The sequence below is a fragment of the Crocuta crocuta genome, unplaced genomic scaffold (assembly GCF_008692635.1).
Source record: "Crocuta crocuta isolate KB4526 unplaced genomic scaffold, BGI_CrCroc_1.0 scaffold13, whole genome shotgun sequence".
NCBI lineage: Eukaryota > Metazoa > Chordata > Mammalia > Carnivora > Hyaenidae > Crocuta > Crocuta crocuta.
In genome coordinates, this window is record NW_027530007.1 from 5,381,231 (window position 1) to 5,401,851 (window position 20,621).

Genomic DNA, 20,621 nt, shown 5'->3' on the forward strand with positions numbered 1-20,621 from the left:
CAGGCGGGGGTGGGGCTGGGGCTCCACACCGCTTTGCTTTTCCTTCACTTGCAAGATGTTCTCATAGGGCACTTATTTTTCTTTTATGCATTTTATGGAGAAGTTTGTCTTGGGGGGAAAGAGAGTCGTGTAAATAAAAACACTGTCTCATAAAATGCAGCCTGGACACAGGAGTCAATAGTCGGGCTAAGGGTACTGTGTACCTTCTATGATGAATGTCCTTGACTTGGAGGAACTAAATGGGTCCCCTGGTGATAAAGAAAGATTTAAAGAGACCAGAGTTTATAGCTGTGGGAACACGGACAGGCGCGGTATGACAGAGAGAGCAGGGAGGGATGCACAAATCTCCTTCCCAGAATACTCATTTTGTTTAAAGACAAAAAAAACCCCGAAAAAACAAAAACCACAGAGACCACACACGCATATATACACGCACACACGCGGTATATATATAAACAAATGAAGAAAGAAAGAACTCGAACACAACTTCATTTTCCAAATCCCTGAAGCAGCAAAGCACAAATGAGGAAGCCTGAAGCAGGAANGGGGGATGGGAAGGCAGAGATGGGAGGAAGGGAAAGAATAAATAAGCAGCAAAAAAACCAAAACTGCTTTTCAGAGCAGTGCACGTTTTTTGTCTTTCTCCTCTAAGTAACAATTTATCTCCCAGAGCAAAAGGCCCCTAAAACCTCCCGGCAGAAGCGGAGTGGGATTGAAAAGAACACAGCGGTTGCAAGCAGCCGTCACATCGTGACTTCATTTAGCTACGAAATAGGAAATAGGAAGAGCTGAGAGGAGAGAACATTCCACAGGGTTCTGAACCCGGGAGGGGGCGCGGAGCCGGGTGCGGATCAGGTGCACGGACCCAAGGCCAGGATGGGACTTGGCCTGGAGGCGCCAGGCCCGCCCCACCCGCCCCCCTGTAGCTGCAAGGCCTGGGTGCCCCGTGGAGAACCCACCTTCCATGGGCGTGTTGGGGTCCGGGCGGTTGGCAAACACCACGTCCACGTATTCCAACTGCAGCCGCTCCAGGGAGGCTTTCAGACCTGGGGGGGAGGGGTCAGGAGGGACGGTCAGCATCTTCACTGACATTCCGGACCCTCACCATGCTGTGAGCGCGTGAACGTGCGCGCATGCGGCTCCGGAGCCGTCCCACGGCACGGCGACACCCGCGGGCAGGTGCCACCTGAGGTGAAGAAAAGCCAGGACTGAACTGGGCCCACGCCCCAAATAGGGGGGTTGTGTGGTCGGGTCCACAGGCCGGATGCTCTGTGACTGAATGAAGGGGTGCCCTCCTGGTGACGGGGAAGCCAGGTTCTCCCGCACAGAGGGGGCGCTGCACCCCTGCCCATGCCCCGAGGGCAGAGATCACCAGCGAGCACTGAGCAACGGCTCAGAACAGAGCTGCACAGAGATGGGCTGGGGGGGCTGCGGGCAGCGGAGCCTCCGAACCATGTGATTCTTAAAGGGGCGGGTGTATCACCTGGATGAAAACGAGCACTGGTGGAAAAAGGCACGAAGACAATGCCAAGTATAGGATAAGCGGCCTCGCCGACCCTTCTCTTCTCTCTCGACACTCGTGCACGGAGCCCCCGGCTCTGTCTGACATGCAGCCGGGGTTCTTCCCGGTCCCCCCCAAACCCCAGAGGTGGCCACTCTCCCCACACCCATTTTACAGATGTTGCCACAGAGGCTTGGGGAAGTGATGCCCCTTGCTCAGGACCACCAGGCGGCATGGGGCCCAGCCCAGGCCTGCCTTGTCTTCCCCAGACCACGCTGCCCATCTGAGGGCCGTGCTCTGGTGACGGGAGGCTGGGCGGAAGGGCAGGGTGGGACCAGAGCTCCGGCTGGTGGGCGGGGCACTCTGCTTCCTTCGCTTGTGCGGCTGCAGGAGGCTGCCGGTTCAGGGGCTGCGTGGGGCCACAGCGCCTCCCTCACCTTCTATTATGTGCTTCCTCGAAAGGCCCCTCTCGGTCTCCGCTCTGAAAAACAGGACAACAGCGTGTGTGATGTTGCAGGCGGTTTTGGGGGAAACGTTCATGATGCGATGTTAGGCCAAGAAAAGTAGGTCAGTGCGTGCCGCCTGCGTCTGATTCCACTTGGGAGACGACCACAGGCTNAAACAGGCAGGGGTGGTCTGTGGCCAGGGAGGGTGGCGCATGGTTGAGACAGTTCGCGAATTTTCTGGGTCTTCCGGAGTTTGGGGGATGTTACCTTTGTAATCAGAAAAAAAAACAAACCCACAAAGGTAAAGAATAAAAATGAAACAAGGTTTGAGTAAAAGGCAATTCAGACGAAGCTGCTTTGCTGGGAAGTGACGTCCCTCAGCAGGGCTGGGCACCAGTGGGGCAGACAGCTGCACAAACGCCAACCCCCCCCACCCGGGAGTGGGGGAGGGGGAGCTGACCCTTGACCCCAGCCTGGAGCACGCCTGCCGCTGCACTTACTTTCCTCCCCAGAAGATCTTGGTGGTGATGACCAGGCTGGACCGTCTGTGAACAGAAGATGGCTGTTACTGGATGTGGCCAGGGTGGGAAGGGATGTCTTCAGCTTGTAAAGAGGGTCCTAAACACCTTTCTCATTTGGGAGCACGGGGTGGGAAACGGGAGCTTCTAGATCATTCCGTGTTTGCTATGTGCAAGCCCAGGGTCCTGGGGCTCCCTATGGAGCCAGGAGATAAGCCACAGATGCAACAAACTTATCTTGTGGCCCAAAGCTGGGCAGTGGGGGCGGGAGGGGATGGGTCCCGTGCACCAGAGCCCAGAGCAGGAGGCGTGCTGGGGGCGGTGAAGACGGAGCCCGGCAGGGGAATGGAAGCCCCCCGCCCTCACCCCGGGTGCAGGGAGCTGGCTCCCAGGAGGTCACTGCAGGGGCTGCAGCGGATGGAGGGGCTCTGGTGGGGATGCAGAAGGCGAGGGGGCCACGCAGGCCGGCTCTTCCCCTACAGGCTGGAGACAGGCTTTCAGAACGTGGGACGGCCTTGGGGAGAGCCTGGGGGACACGGAGGGAGGGGCGGGTGGGTGGCGGGGGCCCCTGGGTGAGGGAGCTGGTGTGTGGGTGATGGTAAAGCCCCGAGGGAAAGGACTGGGTTCGGGCCTCCTGCTAGAAACCCACAAGAGGCAGGTGCTGACACCTGGCTGGTCCTGGCGGGGTGAGTGGGGATACGGATGGCCCCTCCAGGCCACAGCTCATCGAGACCCTTCCCAGGGGAGGGTGTGCCCATGTCCCCTGTGGTTGTGTTTTCCTCCCTTGGAGGGGGGGTGGGGGGCTGCTCAGGAAATAGCTCCTCAAAATCAGAGGCCGTGGCCCCCTTGAACTTCACCTCCAGGCAGGGGGTGACTGAATACCTATCTCCCTGGGTATTCACCTCAGACCTAATCAGGGGACTCCTAGTAGGTGCCATTTCCTTCAATTACGGCCAGAGGAGGAAATTCTGTGATGAATTAGAGCCGAGAAGAAACAAACAGCTCTGTTGGGACAAGAAGGGTGTCTGTCACCTGTGCCCCGGGGGGTCTGAGTGGCACTCGCCGGGGGCGGGGTGGCCGGACAACAGCTTCTGCTGTTTCTGAAAATAAAGACACGCAGGCCCCAGGGGGCCCCCAAGTGCAGGCGAGTGTCCAGCCCGGTCTGTGCCAAGGAGGGTGGACCCCTCAGGCTTCTGAGCTGCTTGTGGGGGGACAGAGTGGAGGGCCGGGGTGAGGACCAGCCACGAGGGCCACCCCGCTCCCCAGGCCACTGTGATGTGTGGCCCTGAACGGGCCAGCTGACTTACAGACTCAGGCCCTCGGGCCTCAGGACAGCCCCGCAAGGGAGGTCAGACATGGTCCCTTTACAGGCAGGGCCGGGGTCAACGAGGGAGGCCAAGCCCAGAGCAGGACGGCCCTCACCTCAGTGGCCGTACCTACCCTCTGCCTGACCCAGGTCGTCAGGAAGTCTTCGTGTCCAGATCTTTTTGGCCTCACACAGTCAGTGTGCAACCTAGTTCCCCGGCCCCCTGAATCCCTGCTAGACCAGGGGTGGAGGTCAGAGGCAGAGGGGCAGAGCTGGGGGCGCAAGGGCCCCCCCCCGCTCATCTCCCCTCTTAGGTAGGGATGCCTCTGGTCTTCGAGAATGGAGTCTGGCACCTCACTTGGTGACTCAGCCCAGGCTTCCCACCTCATCACAGCCCCTCCCATCTCCCCCAGTGTGCATGCTCTCTCCCCCTGGGCTGCCTCCACTCTGGAACATTCTCCCCTTCCCAGTGAGAAGAATTCTGAGACATTCTAGGCTTTAGCAGGACTGGCCAGCTGCCCAAGGGCCAATGATGCCAATGCCAAGCACTCGACTGGGCAACAGGCAGGAACAGCTTTGGGACGCCAGCTAGTGCTTGTCCAGGACCCAGTGGCATCTGTCTCGCATGGTGCCCTCCTCCCTCCCAGCGGCCTCTTCCTCGCTTTCCCCTGTGTGCACCGTGGACACCGACCGCAGAGGGAAAAGGGTAATTACCTCCATCCCTTCTTCTTGATGATGTTTCCTAGTACCACCTCGGCCCTGCAAGAAAAAGACCGAGACACAGGGATTTCATTACAGTGTGACAGCAACGTTCAACCTCGCCCCTACAGTGACAATTGGCCACTGGGTCCCCTCCGTGAAAATGCCACTGGGGCCAGAGAGCCAGGCAGTTAAACAACGCTCGTCTTGGCTCGGGCAGTTCATTCCAGAATGGGAGAGAGCCTCTGAGTGGCTGTCATTCCCCATGAAGATGGCCGTGGGCGGTGCAGCCATGGCTCTGGCTCTCGCAGAGAAGGAAGGAGTTGATGTCCAGCTTGGCAAGGACTGCGGGATCCCGTTTCCCTGGCCTGCTGGAAATTCACTGGGGGAAATGTTTGGCAATGTTCCGGGGGTAAAGTTTCCAGAGAAGTGTATTTTTTTTTAAAGGTAAATTATTCATCAAGTGCATCCTCTCTTTTTTCAGAGATGATCAACATGTATTCAGGGCCAGGGGCTGAATTTCCAGCAGGGGGCATGCGTGTGTGTGTGTGTGTGTGTGTGTGTGTGTGCACGTGTCTCTCTTGTTTCTTGCTTTTCAACAATAGTGAGACAAATGCCATGCTGACTGCTCTCTGTTCCTTCTGGCGTCACTCTGGCCACACACCAAACTCGGGCTAGCCGGGGTCATGGGCGGGGCTGTTCCAGCCTTGCTTGGCACTGTGGCACTGGATTCACTTTTAAGAACTTTCTGCTTGTAGCAAAATGTTTCTGCGCAAAAACAACAGACGGAGAACGATCCATACCCACTGCTACATTCCAATTATAAAAGCGCCTGAGTCATCCACTCAGAAATAATGGGCTCTAATTTGCAAGCTGTTCAGCATACATTCGAAATGCTCTTCATTCATGGTCAAGATGTACAGAAACCCGCTCAGGCCTGGGCCTCTTCCCTTTAGTCCTTGGTCCCGCGTTTGTGGGATGAAAGGTCAGGAAAGAAGGAAGGGAGAAAATCACGGAGTGGTCCTGGGGTTACAGGAGCTGTAGACCATCCACTAGGCAAAGCCTGTTGCTTATGGCTACGGATTCTTGTGGCCCTGAATTTGGGAAGCCTGACATCTGCTTGGGGGGCCGGGGGGAGGGGGAGGAGCTGGCACAGAAATCCTGCAGCTCTCGGGTAAGTGCCCAAATTAGCATCAGCATAAGAAGCAGGGGACTCAGCAAAATATTCACTTGGCATTCTGGTTGGCAAGCGGGACAGCGCCTGGCCCGGCAGCCCCTTGCCCAGAACAGCTTCTTCTCGCCCGTCCCTTGCTTCCCGTGTGGGTCACTGCTGGCGCCCTGCCACTGATGGGGCTGAGAGGGTAGGTCCAGCCCAGAGCTGGACTGCGAAGGAGCCGCAGAGGCGTGCGGAGGAGAGGAGGCAGGATGAGGGAGGTGGGCTCCAGGGGCAACAGTAACCCACGGAAGCCGCTCCGAGTCCTCGACTGCTGGGCAGGGGCTCTGAGAGGCCCTGTGGCTGCCAGACACCTGGTGCGTTCGCCCTGATATGCCCTGCGTGTCCAGTTCACCAGGGGCAAGTGAAGACAGGGACCCAGGGACTGTGGCGGCCGTGGAGTGGGGTGTGCAAGGCTTGTGCACAGGGGCCAGGCCATCTGGAGGCCGAGGAGGCTGAGTGCAGCTGCCTCCCGCACGCTCTCCGGGCAGCAAAGCCACGGTGGGAGCAGGGCCCAGGGAACGCCCGTGGGCTTGGCAGGCGCATCGGGCTTTTCTGCCTCTGACCCTTTGGCTTAGTGCATCTGTCTGGGAAGCCTTTCACTTTGATGGGAAGAGGCTGCCGGTAGGGAGGGGTTAGGAGGGGGCTGTAGCATCAGGAGGGGCAGAGAGGCTGCTGGTAGGGACTGGAGGAGATCTGGGGGTCCCAGCAGAGGTTGCTGAGGCTGTCAGTCCTCAGACCCTGGGTCGGGACTTGAGAAAAGGCCCTGCCGGGGTCCCGATTCTCAGTGCTCTGGGCCCCCTTGCAAGCCGCAGGTTATAACCCAGAGCCTTCGAGGGGGGTGCTGACCCGCAGCAGCCCGGGTGCATAGCCCGCCAGCTGATGGGAACTTGGCTCGCCCCAGGCAGGAGGGGCCGGAGGGAGGAGGCACAGAGAGCCAACGAATGACTTCACAAACAAAAGCTGACTTTTGGAAACCCGATGCAGGAGAGTGGATGATTTGATTACAGCGAGTCTTTAAAACTGAAGCCAGCAGCCTTGGCTGAAGAGGGCTTTTACATAATTGAGTAGGGAAGTTCACTGCCAAGATGGGAAGTGCTTCCTACAGCGCTCGGCTGGCCAGGCTCCGCTCTCCCCAGCAGAGAACACGGTCTCCCCTGCACTGCATTTCCCTGCAGCCCTCGCTGTACCATTAAGACGTGGGAATGTCAGGCATGTGGCGCTGGCCGCGGGAGCACCTGGGACAACAGCTTAATCAGGCTCTGGGCAGGCACAGCATCTCAGACACTGGAGGGACTGTGGTCCTCTCGGTGCTGGGATACGTGGGCAGTTTAGTAAGTGACCAGCGTCCGAGCGTTCTGCAATTCGGGCCCCCTGAACACAACACCTTCTAAAGCCACTTAGAGCGTAGAAAAGCAGGCAGAAGTGGGAGGCACATTTGTGGACATTTGGGGGCAAGGACTAGAGCTCTTTCCAGGGAAGGTGTGGCCTGTACCGCACTTTCCCCGTGAGAAAAAGACACGTACTTGCCCGCTGCGTAGACCTCTGCAGTATCGAAGAGGTTGATGCCATTGTCGTAGGCCAAGGTCATTAGCTGCTCCGCCATCTGAAAGGAGAAAACCAGGGCCGCTAGCGCACAGCCGTGTCTTGCCAGACGGGGTTGGGGGGTGCCCGGAGACTCGGGGGCATCACCTTGTGGCCTGGGGGGCCTCCTGGCGTCCAGACCCTGCACCCAGGGCTCCACTCGACCTCTGCTGCCATGGGACAGGCATGGAGGCAGCTCTAGGTAGTGGACCCACAGGAAGGAACAGCCTATGGGTCCTCACAAAGCTTAGCACTTATATTTAGTCGGACACAGCCCCCCACAGGAGGGCGATAGATCCTGGCGGAAAAGCGAATGCTTTTTTAAAGCGATGGCTAGAACGTGTCCTGTGGCCGCATGCCCCCGATTCCTTCCCAGCAACCACACATCATCACTGTTGTTTGCAGATGGAGACACGGCCACCGCCCACTGGAGCATGCTGCCTCGGGGGAGCCTCTCCGCTGCCTGGCAGGCAGGGCTGATGAATGCGCCCCGATCCCCACACGCCCTCGGCCAGACTTTGCTGCTCAGGCTGGTCACAGGATGAGCTAGCGCTCCACCAGCAGCGACCCGCTGCTTGTGGGGGTGAGGATGGATCTGGGAGAGGCCCCCCGACAGTTAGCCACGGAGAACTCCGCGGGTCCTCTGGACAGCGCAGGGGTCCCCTGGAAAGTCGCAGATGCGAACGCCCCGGCCCCTCACTCCTCAAAGTGCCCTCACTTTGCTGCCCGAGCTGGGCTGAGTAATAACTTCACAACCCTCCCAAACCGCAGGACGAAAAGCCGGCCACGTTTGGGTTCGCAGAGATCCTCCCCACAGGGGACTCAGAAGCCCCACGGGCCAGACGGGTATGGAGGGTGAGGCCCGGTGGCCGGCGGGGAACCCGCACTCGACCCTGCCCCTCTGGGAAGGCAGCTCAGCATGACCACATCCCTTGATTTTTCAAGAGAAGCCAGGGATCCAGGGAATTTTGGGGTGGTAAAAAATTTCTGATTTTCAAATGTGGGCAAGGAACCCCAGAGATTTCTGATACTGAGCAGGCCAAGCTAGGCCTTACCAGTCAACGGCTGTCGTTGGAGTCAGAAGGCCCAGGGGGCGTTGAGGTGGTCGGTGGAGGGATTTTCCACATCCACCTGCAGGGCTGATGGACTCCACCGGCACTCAAGTGTGATCACATCGTCCTCCCCAGCCTCCTCCCCCTCCCCCCTGCTTCTCTCTCTAGTGCTCCAGGCACACCAGCCTCCCTCAATGGTTCGTCCTGCCTTCATCCGGACTTCTCTGGGCTGCGTCTGCCCATCTGCCCAAGCTCTGCTGGGGGTGCACCCCGTGCTGGGCCCTGGTGGGTTATACAGACCATCTAGGGGTGCATGCTGCCTCTGGGGAGGGTTCTAAGCCGAGCAGACTCAGGGCTTTTATTCTGATACTTCAGACAGTGTAGATCTTTCACACCTACTAGAGATGTTCTTCTGCTCTTTGCTCTTCTCATGCTACATCTTGGAAATCAACCCATAGTAGTTCACGGGGAGCTTCCGCTTTCTTTTTAAAAAAAGTATTTAAAACAATTTAAAAATTGTGGTAAAAGATGCATAACATAAAATTTACCATTTTAACCTTTTTAGTGTATGGCTCTGTGACATTAAGTACATGCATGTTGTCGTATACCATCACCCCGCCCCCTTCCAGAACTTTCTAATCTCCCCAAACAGAAACTCTGTTCTCATGAAACGCAAACTTTCCACGCTCCCTCTCCCCCCAGCCCCCGGCACCCACCCATCTATTCTCCTAGTCACCTCATGTGACTGGGGTCACACAGTATTTGTCTTTCTGTGACTGGCTGACTTACTTCACGTAGCTTGGTGCCTTTAAGATTCCTCCATGTTGTAGTGTGTGTCGGGATTTACACGGCTGGGTTTTGAAGGGTGGTTAGGAGTTCGTCAGGCAGGAAGGGGGAGAGTAGGTGGAGGGGGGTGGTGCAGGCAGAGAGGCTGGTGCGTGTGGAGGTGGTAGCTTGCTTCACCTTGCCCTTCCTGTGCTCAGGTCCAACACCTGGGCCTCCTCCTCGCCCATCTTTCTCTTACTCTTACTTCAGCCGGTCTCGCCGGCTCCCCCTTGAAGCCGATCCAGAATAGCCTCCAACCCCGCCCCATCTCCACTGCAGCCACCTGGTCCAAGCCGGAATGGCCTCAGCTGGGTTTCTGTGGCAGCCCCTGACGCTCTCTGCTTCTGTCCTTGCCCCCGGCACCCTGCCTGGGCAAAGTGGGGTCCACACAGCAGCAGCAGATATGCAGAACCCCGGGCTCTGGCCCAGACCTGCCACATCAGAACCCGCATTTTCACCGAATTTCCAGGGGTTCATGCATACAATACAGTTCGAGCAGCACCCTCCACCGTCTGGGAAGGGGGGTCTGGCTTTTTCGGTGGAGCAGCCAGAGTGAGCCTTTTGAGGTAAGTCAGGTCAAATGTCCTCTGTCCAAAAATCTCCAGTGGCTTCTCTGCCACGGACGGTCAAAGCCAAAGTCCCCATCAGATCTGCTCCCTCACCTCTGGCCCCATCTCTTGACCTGAGGCTCCTCCTCCTGTGGCCTGTTGGAGGCTGGGTACAGTCCTGTTCCCTTGGCCTGGAATGCCCTCTCTCCGAATCACCACATGGCTCACTCTCACTCCCGCGTTCCCTGATCGTCCTGCACAAAATGGGAGCCCACATCCCAGAACTCCTTTATGTTTTCTTGTTCTCTGCAGTTGACTAAATAACGGCTCGCGGAGCCTGTGAAGGGTCCCTTGGGTAGAAAAAGGGTCTCTGTCGATGTGACTACATTAAGGGTCTTGAGATGGGCAACGCTCCTGGGCTGTCAGCTGGGCCCTGAATGCCACCACAGCTGTCCTTACAGGAGGGAGGCCGAGGCTGGAGGGCGGTGGTCCCACACAAAGGACTGTGAGAAAACACATCTCTGAAGTTCTAAAACCATGCAGTTGGTGGAAATTCGCTAATGTAGCCACAGGACGCGTCTAGCCCTCCGAGACGATAAGATGTGCTTACTGTCCGTCCCCCTCCCCAGAAAGATAGCAGCCGATGGCAGGGACCTGGCGCTCTGCGGGCGCCCCCCAGGCCCGAGCTGGGAGAGGACCGTGCTCAGCTGGCTCTGGTGGCCTCCAGAGCGGCCTCCCCGCCACGTCCTCACTGCTCCTGGCCACGCCTTGCCCCTCCCCCTTCTCCTGTTCACTGAGCTGGAGCATGAACGCTGTGAACACATCTAGATCCCCCCACGGACGAGGGAAGCCGGGCGGATTCGCACAAACCAGGCCTCGGCCGCCCCCGGGGCTGACCCGGCGAGGCTCACCACGCAGAGAAGATCGGCAGGCTCTGACTCGGGGGACACCGGTCCCATTTCCCCAGAAAGACATAAACACGATCCTAACCACATCAGGACGGTGAGAAAGAAGATGAGGGCACGGGAGTTTTTGGGGCTGGGCTTTTAATGTCTGTCATTGCTAGGATTTGGGTATAATTCCTCTCCCGGGTTTTTCTATGGGAATATATGCTTCCCCCCCCTGCAAAACTGCGGCTCTAACACACAGACTGCTGTCGGTGCTGCTTTCCACGCGCTCTCTCCTGGGCCTGTTTCCCACGTCATTCATCAAAACATGACTTCTGAAGACTTCCGCTCCGTGGGCGCGTCCTACTTCATGTGACGGGTGATCGGCTATTTCCAACATCAGAGTCCCAGAAACTAATGGCAGGAGGAAGTTTAGGAGACGGTGGGCCTCCTCCCTTCCACTCCCACTGGGGGGACCGGGAATCCATCCCGTCCCAGACCTGGGAGCTGACCTCGACCCTCCCTTCAGGATTCTCCAGGTAGACCTCAGGCACTTGACGTATCTCTGGAGCTCTGTGTCCTCAAAATGGGGATAACGCTACCCCCCCCGGGTCGATGGAGGATGGACTGCCATAATAAATGTCAAGTTTAGGGGCGCCTGGGTGGCTCAGTCGGTTGAGCGTCCGACTTTGGCTCAGGTCATGATCTCACCGTTCGTGGGTTCAGGGCCCACGTCAGGCTCTGTGCTGACAGCTCAGAGCCTGGAGCCTGCTTTGGATTCTGTGTCTCCCTCTCTCTCTGCACCTCCCCCACTCACATTCTCTCTTTCTCAAAAATAAATAAACATTAAAAAAATTAAAAAATAAATAAATATTAAGGTTTGTAGCTACCATCCTTACTAGATTTTTAATGCCCAGGCTGCTTTGAACGCATGCTCTGAGCAGCCGTGTCAGGTCACACGAAGGGCCCCGTCTAGAGGTTGGAAAGCTGACTCTGACCAGGGCAGTGCCCACACTGGGCCAGGTGATCAGAGCTTCACTAACACTGTCTGCTCAGCCCCTCCAGGACCCCTTCCCCAGGGACACAGCCCCACAGACATTTGCAGTGAGCTGCTGTGACGCCAGAGGACAGGGAACGGCAGAGCTAAGGACCAGAGAGTGAGACTGTAGTCTGCAGGTCAGATGGGGCTCTGGGGAAGCAGCCAATACGATATGTAAATGAGTGGGCGTGGCCACATGTCAATAAAACTTTATTTATAAACACCTGGTTGTGGAGTTCATAGAGAGAGTAGAACAGAGGCTCCCGGGGGCTGGGGAGTTATTCCTGCATGGTTCCAGAGTTCTGTTTAGGGTGATGCAGAATTCTGGAAGCAGACAGTGGTGATGGCTGCACAGCAAAGAGAATGTACTTAATGTCACTGAACTGGACACTTATAAACGGTTAATGTGGTAAATTTTATGTTATGCATATTTAACCATAATAAAAATGGCAAAAATAGCAAATCTTACGTTTCATATACTTAATTGAAAGAAAAAACCAAACACTAGGCTGGGGGCCAGAGGTGGCCAGAGGGCCACACTGCTCACTGCCGTTGGCGGGTCTTACCGTGAAACACCCCTTTGCCACGGAAAACCCACCGGTTCCTTGTTTCTGTATCTCCCGGGCATCATGGAGTCTTGCACACAAAAGGGAGCTCTAAACACAGGACCCTGTTTCTGGGTTCTTCAGAAGGGCAAGCACCTTCCTCTGGACACAGGCTTAGCAAAGAACAAAGAGTGCCATGGGTGGGGCGCCCTCTGGAATGCGCCGTGGCCTGTGGCCCCATGGCCTCCGGAGGTCTGGGCAGCTTACATGGTCCTCTGCAGCCCGGGATGGTCCTGGATTCCTCGTGGGCCGACACTGGTGGCTCAGCGGGGCAGGAAGCCAGCCAGCTAGAGAATAAAACCTGGCCGTTCTTCATCTGAACCGCAGCGAGGCGGGCCCTGTGTCCTTGACATATTGATTTTGTTGGACACTAAACATAGGATTTAATACGAAAAGTCCGCTTGCTCCCTCGCTCCATCATTTCTGCCTGCCAGGTCCTTTCAGAACCCCGAATCTGTCATCTATTGTATCTGCTGTCCTTCAGCTTTGTGTCGTCTGGAAACGACATCTGGTGTCTTCATAGGGTCACTATATCCAGGATGGAGACGCGGCGGAGGCCAGAGCCAGCTGGGCGGCCAGGGGATCATGAATCAATACTCTTTGGGTGCAATGGATCTGTTGGTGAAGACGTCAGCTGACCGGACGGTTATGATTCCGCCACTTCTCTGTATCTTTCTCACAAGGACGACACACGGAGGGGAAAAGCAGTTATTCCCCTCCACGTCAAAAGGGAAACAGGGGAGTCACCCACTACTTACTTAGGGGGAGCCATAGGGGCTCCGGGGCTCTGACTTTCTATTCTGAGTGCTCAGAACCAATCTGCTGGCTAAAAGCAAGATAATTCCCTGTACCTTAAAAACTCCTGACTTTATCCTGAGATAGTCCAGAGCCAGAACCCTCTTCAAGGGCAAGGAGCTTCTGGACCCAGTGACGGCCACAAAACCAAAACGGAACAAAAGCACAAATTAAATACATTTTGATTTTGATGGGAGCAAAGCTTTTCCTTGGAAAACGAACAGAGCAATCACAGCTAATGAGGTCTCAGATGAACTCGCTGATTAATTTTTAAACGCCACCTTTCCGGGAGGAAGTAGGGCAGACGTGAGGACGGCTTCTGGTGCAGGTGTCCAGACCTCTCTGAGCAAATGCCACCGCTCTCATTTCCAGGATATTCACTCACTGGTCGGATACGCACAGCAGCCCGGGGGGCACCCCTCTCTCCACAGCAGACGCCGCGTTGCTGCGGGAAGCCGGAGGCCCCAGCAAGTACATTCGACAGCAACGTGCAGGATTAACAGAAGCCATGGGAAATGCAGTTAGGAGCTCGGCAGACGTGGAGCTACTCAGTCTTCAGGCTGGAGTCAAATGTGCCGAATCTGGATTCCGAATGACTTAACGGACACTTACTGAAGTTTCAAATCCGCATGGCTGTTTTCTGCTGGAGCAGCTTAGAAACCCATTGGGCTTTGTAAGTTGGAGAGTGTGTGCTCCCTGAATTTTCCTGGCTAGCGGTGGAATAGGTGTTGTGCAGGTGAGAAGCTGGAGTTCCTGAGCCTTTAGGGGACTCACTGACGTCCCAAGGCGCCCGCTGCTAAGGACTGGTACAAGATCTGACACTGCCGTGGCTGACCTCACCGTGCCCGCCACCCCAAAGGATCACGGCACCCTTGGGGAACAGAAAGAGGGAGGCTGCGGTGGCCGCCGTGAGCACAGGCCCAGTGGCTCACGTGGTGGACTCTACCATGTGCCTGGCGTGGGCAGCCCTTGCTGCGACCTGGGGCCGAGAAAGCCCCGTCTTACCTCATCGGTGATCTGGCCTCCGAAGGTCACCCATGTTCCTGGAAGGAGACACACAGGCTCAAGTCAGAGAGCCTCCCAGGGAGCTCAGGCCTCCCCGAGTGCTCACTCTTCAGGCTGCAGAGTGTGGGGGCAGCCACAGGCCACCACGCCGCTCCGCTCTGCGGTGAGCACGTCCTGGCCTTCAGGGCAAGGCTTCCTCTTGGGGCCACCAACCTGGGGGACAGCAAGTGCCTGGAGAGGCAGCTGGCTGCAGCTCTATGAACTGCCCGCTGGGGCTCACGCTGACGTGGCTCCCATTCTGGTGACCTGCCTCACGGAGCAGGATGAGGGGCGTCTCCCTGAAATCACACAACGTCTGACAGCCGTGCCCCCACTCCTGCTGGCTGGCTACGCGTGGGTGCATGCGGAGGGGTGTGGCGGGACCATGCTGTGTGTGCCATGGAGGTGGAGGGCGGAGCTCACGTCTGGGCCCAAATCCACCTGCCCTTTATGAGGACTCCGCCACGTGGGAGAGAAGATGCTCTCCAGACACAGCTGGGGCCAGCGCGCTTCTCGAACATTCTGGTGCGAGACGGGGGGCTGTGTGGGCACAGGGCCCTGGGAACTTGCCTCGTTTCCACCATCTCTCCCCTACCACATTCCCCCCCCNATGGCAACCGAGCCTCACCAGCGCGTGTGTGCCCCCCCCCCTTCCTGGCTCCCTACCCTCATCCCCAGCGGCGGTCCCTTCAGGCCTCCCAGAGCCCCTTCACCCTTGGGTGGCACTGGACCGAGGGGCCCCCACACTCACCGAGCCCCAGGCAGGAGACTCGCAGGCCCGACTTGCCCAGGTTCCTGGAAAACAAAGTTGGTGTGAGTCCCCAGTGCGTGGCACAGGCCGCCCAGGCGTGGGCCCCCCAGGCACGGGCCGCCACTGTTCCCACTGCCCCCTCCTTGAGTTCCTCCACCCTGTCAACGCATCTCTAGAGGCTCGGAAGGCAAGGGGGCCTTTGGAGAGAGGCCTGTAGCTCACCCGCCCCCGGGGGCCTAGAGCCAACGATCCCATCCCCCGCCGGCCGCGCACCCCCCACAGTACGGCCACGGGGCGGGGCCCAGAGAGCACCTCAGAGAGAGGACAGCAGAGTGGACACTGTCTTGTTTCACAGGCTGACACGAGGCTGATGTAGGCCTGTGGTTCCGGCCACAGGGACTCCACTGGGAAGAAGTTAGTCTCCGTTTCTCTAGCGTGTCATGTTCCTGACTCTGTCTTTAGTTCTTTCTGCAGAAGTTCATCCCGCCTGACTCCTCACCCCGGCTACTCGGCCCACCGACCTGCCTATGGTAGGAATCGGCAGGAGACGAGAGCTCCGTCGTGGGGCGCTGCTGCCCACCCCCAGCCAGGGCCGCTCCGGAGGGCGAGGCACAGACCCCGGCAGCTTACGTCCCCATCAGGCCCGGTGGCCGCAGCTGCACGGCCCGCCGAGGCGCCTGCCAGATGTAGGTTCCAGGGCCCGTGTGATGGGACTTCAGGACACCACTAATGTCCTTAGGAGGTCACGGAGGGTGGCAGTGCTCTGCCGAGGGCCAGGGTGCCCACCCATCCCGGCACAGACCGGCCAGGGGCCTGCGGGGGCAGCACGTGTCCCGGATCCTCCACAGCCCCGCGGGTCAGGCGCCCTCTCTTCCCCAGGGTTCCCACTTTGCCTAAGAGGACGCCAGGCCTGCCCAGGAGCAGAGGGGCCAGATTCCACCCAGCCATCAGCTCCATAAGCACGCTCCCCACCACGATGGCTGCCCCTGCCCCCACTTCCGGGGGACACGGGTTGTGAGCTGCCCGGATGGGGAAGTTGGCCAGGGCACGGAGGGAGTCACGACCCTTGGGGAACCCCACAGCCGGCCTCCGAGTCCTGGGACCAGCCCCCGGGTGCAGCCCCACAGGCACTGGGAAGTCGGAGTTTGACAGACCCAGGGGGCGGACCCCAGCCTCCTTCCCCGAGGGCCCCAGCTCTTCCCTGGGGGTACCCAACTTCCAACTTCAGTGGATGCTGTGTCCTCAGTTTCTCTACCCAAACATTGTGCCCTTGGACCCTCTGAAGCTTCCGTTTCCTGGTCCCAAGACCCCTGGGCCCCGCCCATATCACAGGTGGTTGTGTGGGGGGTGGGGAGGAGGGAAAATAAACTTGTAAGCGGTTTGAAAACAGTTTCACGTGTCACCAAATTTAAAGTGGTTCTAGAATGTGCAGCCTTCTATTCAAATTCCCCATGAAAACCAGCCAGGCTGCCAGCCTGCTGTGCCCACAGGGAGGGCTGGGATTTACCCTAAACGAAGTACGGAGCAGAACGGCAGCAGGTTTCGCCTCATGTGTGGGGTGAGGGACAGTCATGACCCGTATGGTGGTGACCCTTTCACAGCACACACACACACGTCAGATCTTTAAGTGGTGCGCCTTAACCTTACACAGCGTTACCATGTTTCCCAAAGCCTGTGGGAAAATACTTAGGATGGCCTTGGCTGGCTTATATTCAGACTTGCTATGAGAGATTTAAAATAGAGTAGGTATGAAATTCAAGGGCGGAGCAGTCAAAGACATGACTTAAGAGTTTTCTTTCATTCTTTAAACCATGCGTGAATTGATGTTGCCGGCTAAGCAGAAAGTTAATTCTTGTTTTGTTGTCTATAAAAATAAGCTGGAATGAAAAAGTAATTAAAAAAAAAAAGAAAGAAAGAAAGGCACGAATACATCACCTATAGACCATGCGTCAGGCCGGGCCTATTTAACAGCGCAGNCTGTTGTCTATAAATAAGCTGGAATGAAAAAGTAATTAAAAAAAAAAGAAAGAAAGAAAGGCACGAATACATCACCTATAGACCATGCGTCAGGCCGGGCCTATTTAACAGCGCAGAGAATCTTCCCCATGCTAGTTAGAAAGTGCCTGCGGCGAGAAGTCAGAGCATTGCTTAAAAGCAGTCTGGCAATGAAGGAAGACGGATCGAAGATTCTGATCAGTGGTTCTTAACTGTTGGGAGGTCACAGGCCCCTTTGAGAAACTGATAAAGGCTATCGACCTCTTCCCTGGAAAAGTGCAAGGACACCCCCGTCCCCCGCTGAAGCCTGTCAGCGATGCCTGGAGGCTTTACAGGGCCCCCTGGCACCTGCTCTCGAGAAATCCAGATGCTGGAAGGGAGGCTGAGCTCCTGACTCTGCAAAACTGACCCTCACTTGTGACCATGGCAACCCATTTCCTGGCGAGGCTCTGTGGAAGGCTAAGTATTGGATATGTCCTTCTGAAGTTCCCCTTTACCAGCGTGGAACCAAATGGCAGAAGACGCTGTGTGTTCAGGGAGATGAGCAGCTTTTGCTGCAGGCAGATGATGGCACAGCACACCTAGCTGCGCCCACCTGGGTCTGGGGCCGAAAGGCGAGTCACCCCTTGCCCACCAGAACAGGCTTCTCGTCTCCTCTTCTCCTCTGGCGGGACCCAGGCTCTCCAGCCGCTTCTCCACCCACTGCCCACAGGAATAATTGGATGAATCTAGGACACCGCGTGAGGCTGCAATTACCCCGCTCATGTTGTCTCCCTGATAAAATGATGGTCAGCTGGGCCTCCGGAGAAGGGATGAGAAGGGACAGGGCATCTCCAGGCTAAAAGCTTCACAAACACGGCTGCTCAGTGGGGGTGGGGAGCCACGCACATCTCAGCCTCAGCTGGACCGGGGCTGGGGACCCGCTGCCCCTTGAAACTTCCAGACACCAACACCGTTTCCTAGAGATTTTCCTCCCCTAATTAAAACTCGACATACCGATGAAATAGCCGGCTCAATCTCTAAACCCAAATAATGTTCGTCTCCATTCATTTGCCTTATGTCCTTCCTGTGGTCTGGAAAAATGCTAACGAGGATGCGTGGATTTAACCTCTGCCGGAGGCAAGTACCGATGCCCGTCGTGTTGGCTGCTGCACGCGCCCCTCAACGTGGCACCCCGGACCCTGGGCAATTCCAGATCCCTTAAAAGCAGTCTGAGGCCTTTAACTTCAGCCACCTGGGCGGAGAACACTCTGAGCTGGTGTGGACAGCGACATGGCCTTGATGATGTCGGAGCCACGGCGCTTTCTGATCAGCTGTCATTTGGGGGGAGGGTGACTACTTGTTTGCAGGTCTGCCTCGCTCACTCGCGGACTCCAGGCTCCCTAAGGACACGCGTGGGTTTCTGAGTCTTCACCCTCAGGGTGCAGCTGACATTGGTAGGGTCTTGGGCTGCTTGCTGGGTAACCGGGGGGTGAGAAGCCCAGGCCCTGAGCCAGGCCCCTCCCCTTACTCACAGGGCTTGGCATCACGCCTCTCCCACATGGAGCCCCTCTGGGGCCCTCCGGCAAGAACGTAGCGCTCTGGCTCCCCACCTTTCGTTCCCTCAACACCAAAGGGTGTGTCTGGAGGCCCCCCTCCTGGCCAGCTTCCTAAGGGGGTGGTCAGAGTGGGGGGCAAATAACAGCCAGGCCCCCTGCAGCCCCCATCTGCACCCAAGCAGTGGCCCTGGGACAGTCACCGTGCAGCAACCTCAGGAGGGGCAGGAACCTACCTGGAAGACAGGTGCCCTGTGCTCACCAAGGGGACCCAGTGGTTTGGATTCTGGCTCCCACTTCAGCTTCTAAGCAACCACATTTCCTGCAGAGGTAGGAACCCCCTTCCCTCCCCCACACTGTAGTCCGGGAAAGCTCCCCGGGGCCCACGTAAGGACAGATGGGTGTCCCCTAGTCAGGAAGTGCCGGGGCTGGGATCTGAACCCAGCCTCCGGGACGGCCAACCCCCAGCCTAGTGAGCGTCTCCCCTTACCGTCTGTCTCCCCCTCCCTGCCTCCAGCGCGGGTCATACCTGAACACATAAGTGCACACGCACACACATGTGTGTGCAAATACAGGCATATATGGGCCCACGTGTGTACCCACACAGACACACACACACGCATATGCACACACGGTAGTCTTGAGCACCCAGGCTCTTTGAGACTTACTCCTTAATCGGTCACAGGATCTTAGGAGGGAAATCATGTTAATAGCCAGATTTTCCATTTACACAGCACTTTAGATTTTAAGAAATGATCTCACTCATATTAACTCCTTTAACGATCCTGGGACTGACTTAAAAGTAGCAGCCGCTAACAGGCACCTAGCTTGAAATATATAGTCTGTTTACTCTTAGCTTTTGATCCGACTTAACAAGAGATAAGCCGGCAAGGCTCCCAGACTACAGAATTCCGTTCTGGACTGTCCTCCCTGAGCTGAGAGGGCGGGAACACAAGCCTTTTACTCCAGAGGCTCATAAAAGAGTATCCGACACAACCAAGGACCCAGGGAAGGAAGGGCTACAGGCAGAGATGCTAAAGGAATCGGAGTTATTCCAAAATTCATCTCCAGGAGGCCTGGGACTCCACGCGGTTCTTTCGCGCACAGTCTGACTTGAGGCACCGGTTTTGGGGGAGGTTCAAGCTACACATCTCAGGTTAGGGGTGATTCTCTCAATCACCAGCTAGAAACCCAGCCACTCTCCTCAAATGCAACTAGAAACTTCTGCGGCTCTTTCTGAGCCTATGTGACTCTCTGGGGCCAGCTGATGCAGACTGCTTGCTATAAGAACATCATTTCCCAGGAACATCATTCTAGAAAGGCCAGGCTGCCAAGGGAGGTGCCCTATGACCCTGCCCTCAGTGGTCCTTCGTACAGAGCTGGACTCTCCTCTTCCACTCAGGTGCATGCACCCAGCGCGTGAGCAAGGCCCAGGGTGGGACAGGGGAGGAAGGTCCCCGCCCCTGACATTCGTGCTCGGCACCCTCTCCACGTGCGAGTCACGGAGCCACGCGGTGGACTGAGCCTAGGCAGACCTGCACGGTGCAGCCTGGCCTCAGCCACCAGCAGGGTCCAGATGCTGCTCTGTGCCCTGCCGAGGGGTGGTCCTGCCCACGGAGGGACCTGGGCCTGGGGGACCTGGGCCTGGGGATCGGGAAAAGGAATTTCACCACATGGTTCACCGACGGTCCCTGAGTATCAGGCCAATGCTTGTCCTGCGGGCCTAAGGGCAAAGACCACCCGGGGAGGGCGGGAGGTCTGTGGCCAGCGTTGGGGGGAGGGTTCCAGGAAGAGAAAGCATCACAGAGTCTAGAAAACCATCACGTGGATGGTTTGGCTACCGTTACTGCTGCTCACTCTCCCCCGTCCCCAGGCAAAGGAGACAAACGGCAGAAGGAAGGAAGAGATGGCATCATGCATCTTGGCCCTGTGGTGGTGAACTTGGGGCTGACCCTGATCTGAGCCTCGATGTTATTTCTCACCCAGTTCACCCAGTGCTAGGAGCCCTCCCCCACCCCCCCCCAGCAGAGCATCCCAATCTGACAACGGATTGCAGATTTCACTGGCGCTCCCTGTTGGGGTGGTGGGGAGGCCGCCTCCACCCTGAGAAGCCGCCCCGGCCCCCGTACCTATATTTCATCCCTGGCTGCTTCACGCTGGTGTCACCGGCACACGGGAGGCTCTGCATTGACAGGTGTCCCAGGCTCCGGGCTACCATGGCCACGGCGCGGAAGCGGCCACGGGAGCCCAGGCTGGGGCTGCTGGCGGCCGGCCGGGC

The 20,621-nt window shown here is 57.4% G+C and overlaps 1 protein-coding gene across 1 annotated transcript in view; it reads right to left on the reverse strand.

Moving 5' to 3' along the window:
- The window catches only part of KCNAB2 (potassium voltage-gated channel subfamily A regulatory beta subunit 2), a 61,436-nt gene that overhangs the window by 9,775 nt on the left and 31,040 nt on the right, over positions 1 to 20,621 (reverse strand). Inside the window, exons 4-10 of the mRNA XM_077763884.1 lie at positions 14,814 to 14,857; positions 14,024 to 14,061; positions 7,210 to 7,289; positions 4,486 to 4,530; positions 2,448 to 2,492; positions 1,939 to 1,982; positions 960 to 1,046 (exon numbers count right to left, since the gene is read on the reverse strand). Of these exons, the coding sequence (XP_077620010.1) occupies positions 960 to 1,046; positions 1,939 to 1,982; positions 2,448 to 2,492; positions 4,486 to 4,530; positions 7,210 to 7,289; positions 14,024 to 14,061; positions 14,814 to 14,857 (383 nt within the window). The remainder of the gene's footprint in view (positions 1 to 959; positions 1,047 to 1,938; positions 1,983 to 2,447; positions 2,493 to 4,485; positions 4,531 to 7,209; positions 7,290 to 14,023; positions 14,062 to 14,813; positions 14,858 to 20,621) is intronic.